The sequence below is a fragment of the Myotis brandtii genome, unplaced genomic scaffold (genome assembly GCF_000412655.1).
Source record: "Myotis brandtii unplaced genomic scaffold, ASM41265v1 scaffold257, whole genome shotgun sequence".
Lineage (NCBI taxonomy): Eukaryota > Metazoa > Chordata > Mammalia > Chiroptera > Vespertilionidae > Myotis > Myotis brandtii.
Window position 1 is genome coordinate 636,730 of NW_005359757.1, and position 11,686 is coordinate 648,415.

The following is an 11,686-nucleotide window of genomic DNA, read 5'->3' on the forward strand; positions in this document are numbered from 1 at the left end:
TTTGTATATTTAAAATAATCCAAAACAAAAGAAAAATCTACACTCAAAGAAGGAATCCTCATCATTCAAAAATATAATTATTTGCATCTATACAAATAATTATGAGGTTTTACTAGAACATGAACATCTGAGCCTTAAACTTACAAAACCAAATTATATCATACTAGAGGCCCGATGCACAAAATTTGTGCAAGAGTAGGCCTTCCTTCCCCTGGCTGCCGGCACCGGCTTTCCTCTGGCACCCAGGACCCTGGCTTCCCAGGAAGCCAACTTCCCTCGCAGCCCTGGCTTCATCCGGAAGGTTGTCCAGAATGATGTCCGGAAGGACGTCCAGTCTAATTAGCATATTATGCTTTTATTATTATAGATATGGATCAACTATTATAATTGGAGCTTTCTGCATACCAGGAGAGTTAAAACTTTAGCATCTGTTGTTCTGTAAAACTGAAGATGAAAATATAATCAAACTCAGCATTTCACTAGAAAATTTTATGTCTCAGAAACTTGTTATACTTGTCATCAAATAAATGGACTCCAAGATTCAGCTATTCTTTAAAGTGTTTTGTTTCTACTATTGCTCTTTAAAAACTATTTAATCAAATTAAATTTCTTAGAGAAAATTCACTCAGGGTTCTGAATGAATTGTGTTTTTTTTTAAAAACTTTGCCTTGAGGGGTAGAGTTCTAGCTCTCAGAAATTTTTGTTCTCTTTCAAAGAGAATGGAAAATATGTGAGATTTTCTTACTGACTCACTAAATATAAAGATTAATAGTGTATAATAAACTTTGAAACACAATTTTTAACTTTTCAGTTTATTTACTACTAACTGGCTATAACATCACACAAGTTATTTAACCTCTCTGTGCCTTAATTTCATCTTTACCAAAGACATTAGGATGGATAATCTCTAAGGTTCCTTCCAATTCTCACATGGTATGGTTTTGTGCTTCTGCAGATGTATCTACTTAATACATCGACTTTTCCATAAATCAAGAGAACTAATATGAACTAAAATAACACAGCTGAATTAAATTTCTCCTATAAGAAAAAACACAAAGACTGTGTTAAAGGTCAACTTCCTAAACTCTATTAGACCCATTCCCTCTCTGGTCAGACCAATGAACAGCCCACAGAACTAAAAACCAAATATTTTAGTTAAATAAATAATTTTAAATTACATTGTAAGCCTATTAAATATTTTAAATATATTAACTCTATGCCAGTTTTCTAATTTACATTATTTTCATTCTATCTACATTCAAGATAATCTGTAAAGTTAATGTAGGGGGCTACTTAATATTCTTGCACTTCAAAACACTAGTAAAGTTAAATCAGTGGTTACCAACCTTTTTTGGTCATGCCCCCCCGGCTCCCCACCCACACACCTAAGCATGTCTAAAATCCTGATCCCCCCACCCCCCGTGACACGTAATTCTTATTATTCAAAACGTGAACTCCTATTCACATGGAGGAAGCCTAAAAGGCCATTAACTTGGTCTAAACCAGCTTCTAAAGAACATGGCTTCCATGAAAAAGAAAAATAAAAAAATAAAAAGGATAGTTGAAGTACTGAGGAAGAAATCACTAAGAAATTGTTTAAAAAAATGATAATATGAAGTGATATGAAAAAATAGCAAAGTTTCAAAACATAATAGAGAATTGAAATGCATAAATATGTCACAATATATATTTATATACTGTATATGAGGCCCCTAGAACATGAGAAATGCAAAAAATTCACTGTTAATAACTCATTCTTGAATTGCCCCCTTGTGGTTAAATAGAAGGAGTTAAATATAATGAAGAGCAAGATATTAATCACATATGCTATCAATTTTAAATATATTTTTATTGATTTCAGAGAAGAAGGGAGAGGAAGAGAGATAGAAACATCAATGATGAGAGAGAATCATTGATTCGCTGCCTCCTGTGTACCCTCTTCTAGGGATCGAGCCTGCAACCCAGGCATGTGTCCTGACTGGGAATCGAACAGTGACCTTTTGGTTCATAGGCCCATACTCAACCACTGAGAACACTGGCTAGGCTATTCTGTCAATTTTAAAATAAAAGTACGCTGAATACTATTTATATGCTAGAAAAATAAAGGAAAGGTAAAAAAGGAAATCTTACTGACAACTGCTCATGCTCAAATGAATATAGTTGTGTTTTGCCATTTCTTAAAAAAAGAGAAGAGGGACAAGATGTTGGCAGTAACCTTAACCTACTTAAGCAATACTGAACCAGGACATTTCAGGATCTTTAGTGAGAAATTAATGAATCATGAAGCAGCATTTTTTGGAACTAGTGCAGTGCAATTTGATTTTTCTTTGTCTAACAATGGGCAGCAATGAGGCACTTAACTGTAAAATAGAAAAATAGGGACTATTTAAGAAGAAATTAAAAATCATTCATAAAATTAGCATTATTCAAAAAGCAAAAAATTCTATTTTTATTTAACATGCTTTCAACATTACACAAGTTCACTAGGAAAAATACTTTTGAACATAAGACTGCTGTTCAGTTTATAAGAGACAGGAAATAATTCCTTTTCAAGAGATTTTGGATTTCTGAGAATGAAATTCAAGTCTTCTTAACCTGAGTGCTACATATTTATAAACCGAGAAAAATACATCTTACCCATACTGGAGAAATGTTTCTAACGATCAGCAAAGAATAACATGTGATCCCTGACCTTATTCTTGAAGGATCAGAAGTTTTTATTATATATAACTTTAAAGAAGGGGACCTACGACTGTCACAGAATAAATAGGTATTTAGCACCTAAATTTAGAGAATAAGTATTGCCTTCATTTCTAATAGTTTTATGTCCACAGATTGGGAAAAATCAGATATGAATTGTTTAATTGTATTAGAACATTCTCAAAGATTAAAATACCAAAAAATTATCCTTGCTTTGCATATACATGTACTTGTAAAATTCAAACACAATATTATCACTTCTTCCCAGAGTTACAGATATATATTCTTTTTAACAAGCAAAAATAAGTGAGGTTTATTCTTTTTATTCACTGTTAAACTGTCTTGCAAATGTGGCACCTTTTTCAGAGATTTAGATAGAAAATAGTTCTTAAAAAAAAAGTCACCATATTCTACCACCAGTATCATTTTAAATGTTCTTCATTAAGACACAGAAATCAAATGTGAACTAAATGACACAGATGTTCTGCTGAAATACAAATGCAAATATAAAGCAGTATACAAGATGAACAGACATGAATTTCTGGCAATATATTGGCACATGCATACTTATCTGTGAGGTAAAAAAAAAAGGACTAAATGAGAAGGTAACAAATGTTTGTCATGACATTTTTCCAAATGAATAAAGCCTAGTGTATTTGCTTTCTTCGTATCTGAGAGAAATATTCTTATATTGCCTCTTTAAATAAGCTTGATTTTAATTTTGGATGGAACATTTGGCTTCATATGTTAAAACTGATACATGATATAAACTAAAGTTTTCCATGAGACAATTTAATCATCCCTACTGAAAAATTCTATAATCTTACCTTCTTCCCCTATTTGCCTATAAGAAAGTTTTCCTTGACTCATAAGGGAGGAAAAAAGGCTTAAAACACAAGGTCTTCCCCGAAGGAGGCTGGCAAATTTCAATACTTCACAATCCTCATATATGTTGTTTACCTTTATTTTAACTAATTGCATTCTTAACCACACAATTAATTTCCTCACACAGAGGAGTCAAATTCTCTCATTTATATCTTTAAGGTAAATTTTTCTATCTTACTTAAGATATTCTAATTTATTTTTGAAAGCAAATGATACATAAAAAAGCAGAAACACTACTGATGCAATCAGTTAAGAAATAAAGTGCCTATAGCTTCCAATATAAATATTGCTTGATACATTACAGCTAAGTAAAAAAGGCTAACCCAGTCGATATGAAGATTGACTTCAGTATCTAGAATATGGAAAATATGAGACAAGAATATACATTCTATATAAATAATAACAAAAGTGAGGGTATATTCAAATTCCCCTTCAAAAAAAAGAAAGAAAAGATACTGAAAATATTCCTAAGAAAAATTAAGTGGATTCTGCTTCCAAAGCACCCAGGCATGCTACACAGTAATACCAACATGCAACACCTGAAATGCAGAATCACACTCTGACTGCTGCCCTTCAACTTCTGCATTTAATTTACAATCCTCTGGTGTCTGGCTGATTTCATCTTGCAAAGCAGGAGATATGACATGAGTACCATCTACAGAAGCATTGTCAGACAAGGCATCTAACTTTTCAGGGGATTGAGCTATGTGGAGCGTACTATCTCCTGCCCCTTCAGCAAAATTTGTCCTCTCCTCTGAGTCTTCCAGCTGTTGAACTGAAGTTAAATACTGTTCAAGCAGATTATTATCCTGCTCACTGCTTGAGCTTTCCTTACTCCACTCACCATGTTCTTCGCTAATGTCCGCTACACCTGACTTTCTGCGATGCCTGACTGTGTCAGTGGAATTCCCTATTATCGAACTTTCAGTGCTTTCTCCGGAACTTTTTTCAAAATCCAAAGAATCCTGCAAACAGTGAACTTCTTCTGTTAGGGAGGAATGAAAACCAGAGTCTGGAAATTCCGGTAAGGATTTCTTTTGAGGAGCTTCATCAGGAGCAACAAACCAGTCCAAATTTTGATCAGAAGAGGGCTCCTGGCTTTGGGGGAATAATGCAGGTTCAGATGGCACCAGAGTAGCTGATATAGGAGGAGCATCGGTATGCCAGGAACTTAGACGCTGGTCCACAGTCTGTTGCCAAGCTTGCAGAGACCTTACCTATGAACCAAAGGATGTAGTTTTATTATAAAATAAAAGTCATGCCTATTTTATAATTGTCCTTTGAACTTTATTCCCAACACACATTAAGTTGGTAAATGGAGGCGGCAAAACTGGAGCTAGAAGCATCCTGACTTCCCTTACCCTTTTCAAAGCACCTCTCATCTAAACCAGGCTGGCACAATGGTACACGTCCTTGGCCCAAAGCAATTCTCTTGCTTTTACTGGAAAAACAATCAGAAGTACAACAGCACATGTCTAGCTGACTAAGGGGTCAATATGTACTCAATATACACTGAGGTCCACATAATTAGACAGATTAGAGTCTACTAATATAAGTAGGCTCTCTAATATAAGTAGAGTTTCATTTTAGATATCCATTTGGAATAAGAGTTTAAATATTATCTAACAATATTGTATATACAACTAAAAAATACTCCCAAACACCCTGAGTTCTTGGTAATATGACCTTTTACAAGTACATTTTTACATTTTTCAAGTACAATGAAGATGTCAAAATTTTACTATAACATCTACAACAAAAAAAAGGTAATATGTAGAATTTTTTAGTTTCCCTTTGACTATCCTCCAAGGTAATCATTGACAGCGGTTTGATATTTATCTTTCCAGACATTTTACTATATATTTTCAAATACAAAGTGAGTTTTAAAAATCAAGTAGAGCATCAAGTTCTGCAATTTGCTGTTTTTCACTGAACAGCGTTATCTTGGAGATTTTCCCATGTCAGTCCAGTTATTTTTAACTATTCCATAGCATCCCACAGTATCGTTATTATAAAATTTAGTTAAGCACACCCCTAGTAACAGTAATTATAAAACCTTAAAAAGGTTTTTTTGAATTTTACAGTATTAAGACCCTATTACAAGAAATTCTTATATAAAAATATTTCCAAGAAATTATCTTAAAAAATATTTGATGGAATATAATTATAGTAAAATCAACTGTCTGCACTGTCCCTAAAGTGTGCTATTATAAGATTCAAACTTTCTCTCCCAAGAAGTCATGTATCGTTTTAGGACATGCATATTGTAACTATCAAAAATCATGTTAGTCACTTTCATTCAAATATTACCAAAGGATAAGACAAGATAATTACATAAACCTTCAATACATAGGTTTTTATACCTATGTATTGAAAAGTTATAACAACATCCCTCAATTTAGTCACTTGCTTCATCTTTATACTTCTTTATCTTCCTGTTCAAAATTATAATAATATTTTTCAGATTAAGTAAAATGTAACAAAGATCACTTCCTAGTTCCAAGTTAGTGGCAAAGAGTACAAATTATATCCTTGACCTCGGGGAAGGCTGCTTAGTATGCCTAACTGCTCTATGATCACCTAATTAATATACAACTTTTCTTTGTTCACACATTAGGTAAATCAGCAGGAAGGAGTTTACCTGGTTCCAAAGGAATTTGACAGCCTCTTCTTGTACAAAATTTTTAATACGTTCTTCATCTCTTTCTTTCCTTAATCTATAATAATTCAAATTCCATTATTGACACAAGGAAGGGTGCTTTGACTTGCACTTCTTGTAACAACTAATAAGCACATGCACTGCAGACATTAAAAACCAAATAACAGACCTTTTAACTTTTAAAATATCTAAGCTGGAACAAGTTTTAAACTATGACTGAACAAAGAAGTCAAATGAGATGGGACTGAAATTCAGATTATATTGGTTCCACAAAGTATTGCCAGTGATGAAAAATACAATATTAAATGGCTCTTTATTTGGCCTCAATTTCCCACCCAAACACAAGAGAGGCATCAGCTGCAGAAAGGAGTTAAGGAATAGGATAACAGTGAGAAACACCCTCTAGACTAGCAGGACTAATCCCACCAAACTTCAGTTTGCCCCAGTTCCTCATGAGCTTCTTGCTCTCACCAATAAGCCACCTCCACCTCTTCCCATCACTTCCCCTTACTCATTCAAGTCAGACCCTGGGCTCACTGCCACCCTCTCCATACTTATGCCTATCACACATCTGAGGCTCCCCTAGCTGCCCATTATCTCCCAGACTGTAACCATCATCTTGTTCTGAATCTCTGACCCAATTCCTCACATTCTCTAGCCCCCCAAGCTCTTCTTCTGTGCCATCTGAGACTCCTAAATTGTAATTAGCCAGCTCCCTTATACAGGATAGTAGGCTTACAGTTGTTCATGTGGAAAATAATACAATAATTAATCAATAATAATACAATAATGAATTCTGTATTTTTGCGTATTCACAATTGTAAGCCTACTTCTGCCCCACCCTGTATAGTCAACCTTTTAGGTGAACTTTTCCTTGACCAAATCACACACACTTCTGAGGGCATTGTAGCCCTCTCAAGTGGAAGATATCTTTTTCACTTGTCCATTAGGGTCAGGAGACTACTTCTCACTGATGTGTACAAACTGTTCTTTACCTTCCTCCTTGAGGAACTAAACCTCCCCAAACTCTTTTCAAATGTTGATTTCCCATTATCTGCCCCCATTCACTGAAGTCTCAGCACAGTCTTTCTCACTACCCCATTCCCGTCATCATTTGTGGAGACCTCAACATTCCCATGGATGCTCTATCTAAAAATAATCCACCCTCATCACTCCTTCTCATTGTCTCACTAGTCCCAGTCATTTATTTTGACTACACCATTTTAAAAAAATGGTCGAAAGTACCCACACAAACCACTACCTCCCATCTTCCCAGTTCACCTGCTCTTCCACCCCAGTGCAACAATCTAGACATCTAATCTTCACCTAGACCTGGTTCATAGGTGGATGCTCAACCACTGAACCACGCCAGCCGGGCTCTTACCTCGTTTAAACGCCAAGACCCATCATTATAATAATCACCCCCAAATACCTTCGACTCCTTGCCCTTCCCTCTTTCCCCTTCCATACACACCTAGGAAAAATCATTCCTGTACGGACCAAAGTAACCACCCCCATCAGAATAGAACAGCCGAGAACTGATGAAAATCATACAACCTGACCTATTGTTTTAAGTTTTCCTCACACTGTCCAGCAATTCTCCTCCATTCCCCATATAAGTTCATTTTTAAAATGAATACCTCACACCTCACACCTCTCTCCATAAACCTCCCACACCCTCACTCCTCTCTTCATTTTTAAATGTTGACCACATCTTATACGTCACGATTCAAGGAGAGGCATCCATCACACAGGACTTGCCCATTTCTCAGCATCAAACCTATACCGTCTATCTGCTCCAGCCTCGGCCCACTCCCTTTACTTGCACACTGGATCCCTTCCCCTCTAATCTTTTCCAAAACTTCAAGCCTGCATGTCTTTCTTTCCTCTGCACCGTCAGTTCTTCCCTCTTTATCGAATCATTTCCATCAATACATAAACATGCTCTTTATCTCCTATCTTTAATTTTTTTCCCTTAACTCCATATTCTCCTCCAGCTCTTCTCTTCCTCACAGCAACACATCCCAAAAGAGTTAGCTACACTTACTTTCTACCTCTCTTTCACTCTCAACCTATTCCAAACTGCTATCATCCCACAATGCCACCAAAGCTGTTCTTCGGAACCTCACTGGGCAGGAAAGGTTAATTCAGCAACCTAGGGTGTTCAAACTCTATGTATTCTAAAGACAAAAGCGCCCTTGATTGGCTCCCAGGAGGTAACCTGTAAGCCCTTGGAACCTAAGCCCTTGGAATGTCCCATCTGGTAAGAGTATCTGTATACATAGGTGGGACCTTGAACTAAACCAGATAGTTTATGCTAACGTTGTGCTTTCTAGTGAATAAGTGTTTTGTTTTTTAAGTTTTACTTATTGATTGTAGAGAGAGAGAGAAGAGAGAAACATCAGTTTGTTGTTCCACTTACTTATGCATTCATTGGTTGATTCTCATATGTACCCTGACTGGAGATCGAACTCACAACCTTGGCGTATTGGGACAACACTCTAGTCAACTGAACTACCTGGCCAGGGCTGGTGAGTAAGTGTTTTTGCTCACCCTGTATCAGTCTGAATAGTGAAGGTCAGTCACTGTCTATGTGACTAACCCCTAATAAAAACCCTGGGTATGAAGACTTGAGAGTGACTTCCCTGGTTGGCAGTGCTTCCCAGGTATTGTCACACATCGTTGCTGGGAGAGTCAAGCCCTGCCTGTACAACTCCACCAGGAGAGGACACCGAGAAGCTTGCGCCAGGTCTCTCCCGGACTCTGCCCCATCCATCTTTCTCCTATGCTGACTTTAATGTGTATCCTATCCTTTCATTATAATAAACCATAATCATGAACAGAATAGCTTTCCAGAGTCCTTTTAGCAAATCACCAAACCTGAAGATCGTCTTGGAGCCCCAACACAGCCATCAATAACCCCAGCTTCTCAATCTAATGTACACTTCTCTATCCTCCCTACAGCACCTCTCTTCTCTCCCAACACATTTCCCTGTTGGAGCTGGGACACACTCCAGTGGTTTTCTTCCCACTCTGGCTGTTCCTTCTCAGTCTCATTTACTGCCTTCTCCTCTCCCACCTGATACTATTAATAGATATTGCTGGCTAGAATACTAAGACTCAAAATAAATTTTAAAATCCTAATTTTTCTGAGTTAGCAGTCAGTAAAACAAATGAGCCATGGAATTAAGGCATAATTCCTACCATTGCCCCAGTATTTTAATCCCTTTTAAACTCCTGCTCTTTTAATTCTCAGGTCACCTAGTTAGTTCTATGCAGACTTTCTCATCTTCTCATTTTTATACTTATCCAGTTTTTCTACATTTTCTGTACCTTTTTGTGTTTAGGTTTAGAGATGCCTTATAAGGCATGTATTCACTCAACATTACTGCTATGCTGCTTCTATGTACCGACATGGAGATGCATGTGACAGTGTCTACCCTCAAGATGCTTTCAGTGTATTGTAGGAGACAAGTTAGCCAAGTGTGGCAAGGTGGTATGAATGTGTCCTGAGCACAACACTGATTCAGTGTTCCAAATCAGCTCTAAGAATGACGCCCCTAAACCAACAAAACAGCACCTGACAGGACTTTTGACTCACCTCCTTACTTCATCGGTGAGGCAGACAATGTGCTCCTGCATTCTGCGCAGCCGGATTTCATAGCGCACGCCTTTAGCTTGAGGGCTATAGTTCCTGGCATAAAAGCCCCGCCAACAGGCCTGCAGTGTGGTGGCTGCTTCATTCAGCTTCTGAAGGGCAACTTGATCTCGTCCCAAAGCAACAGAGCTCTGGGGGAAAGCCCCGCAAGGAAGTTCTTCTGAAGCAGTTTCAGATATGGTTTCTTTTCTGTCTGGTTTTGTATGTAAGACACTGTGTCCAACTGGCTCAGGAGAAGATAAAAGGCTGTGCATGTCAACTTTCGAGAGAGCACTGGCTACTGCTAGCTCAGGGCAAGGTACCAGCCCATCTTTCTCACTGACCTCTGCACTGACTGCACTTTTCATCATTTGAACAGAATTCTCATTTGTAGCCCACAAAGCTTTTTCCTCTTCTTTACCCAATTCCTGGTCTTCCTGCCCTTTCACAGAGTCATTTGTACCATCTTCTAGGCCCAAGTCAATGCCTTGTAGCCGCAGCTCAACTGTAGGTGATACTGGGGAGAGTCCTGATGCAACCGGCATAAAAGTAGACTCTGAAGAGAGAAGACTACAGTTCAACTTGTCCTCATCTGTCTGTATGTCTTCCAGGTGCAGGTCATTTCGAGAATACTTTGTAGTGTGTAGAGAGGCTGGAAAGTTACTCCTAACGGCATATAATTGATCATCATTACTGCTTATCCCAACCCAAGAATTTACTTGGATGACGGGGTCTAAAAGAATCAACAAAGTATCATTTAAACCACTACATATGTAAAGTTTTTTGTTTTTTTAAATTTCAGCTCCATCAAGGTGTAATTGACATATAAAATTGTAAGATATTATAAGTATATATTGTGGTGATTTAATATATGTATATATTGTGAAAGATTCCTGACATCTGGTTAATTAAAACATCAATCACCTCACATATTATTTGTTTGTGTGAGTTAAGACGTATTTTTCAGTTACATCTTTTTAAGAAAAATTTAATCCTTGAAATAGAGTAAAATGCAATAAAATGCCTTCATTGATTCCTCCAATAAGCCTAAAACATCAAACCAAATATTTTTAAGAAAATAAGTTCTTTCAATAATTATAAGAATAATCAAAGTATCAGACCAATACAAAAAGTAGCAGTGCTCTGAATTTTTAAAATTAGAAATAAAATATTTATGATATATATACCTACATATATATGTATGAGTGTGTATACACGTATATATAAAATATAGGATCCAAATGACCACTTAAGTTAAAAAACTAATAAAAATTATGAAAATATGCACCTTTTCTGTTTTATGATGCTCAACAGATCAAATAACTTGAAGAAAACAGATTAATTACTTTCTTACCACACTCCTGGACTGTCTGGCAATCTTGAAGGGGGCTTGAATGCTCTGGTGCCTTTGTTTCAGTAGGAGGAAGACAAGACAACTCTTCATTTTGGCTTTGGTTCATTAACTGCCTCTGATGAAACCTAAAAGTCAACAACATCGGATGTGATTTAACAAACACCCAGAAAAGCAAGCTTTTCTGCTTCCTATCAGAAAGGTAGAAGTTTACAATCTTCAAAGTAGATACCTCTAATCACCACCAAATTACAAAGTCTCATTCGAAAGCACTGGATAGGAAGGGTTAGGGAACTTATTTTTAAATCACACAGACAGACAACTCATATACATACACTTGTACAAACATTTAAGGCAGGATCTCTGATTTAAAAAAATAAAAGTAACCACTTAATGCTTCTAGCTATATTTCTTTTCTTCTTTTTTGCTCAATCCCCCCCACACCCATCCCTTC

The 11,686-nt window shown here is 36.7% G+C and overlaps 1 protein-coding gene across 1 annotated transcript in view; it reads right to left on the bottom strand.

Moving 5' to 3' along the window:
- Positions 1-2,041: 2,041 nt before the first annotated feature.
- CEP97 (centrosomal protein 97kDa) overlaps positions 2,042-11,686 on the bottom strand; it is a 24,303-nt gene continuing 14,658 nt past the window's right edge. Inside the window, exons 8-11 of the mRNA XM_005867969.2 lie at positions 11,236-11,360; positions 9,846-10,614; positions 6,227-6,302; positions 2,042-4,802 (exon numbers count right to left, since the gene is read on the bottom strand). Coding sequence (XP_005868031.1) covers positions 4,098-4,802; positions 6,227-6,302; positions 9,846-10,614; positions 11,236-11,360 — 1,675 coding nt within the window. The 3' untranslated portion in view covers positions 2,042-4,097. The remainder of the gene's footprint in view (positions 4,803-6,226; positions 6,303-9,845; positions 10,615-11,235; positions 11,361-11,686) is intronic.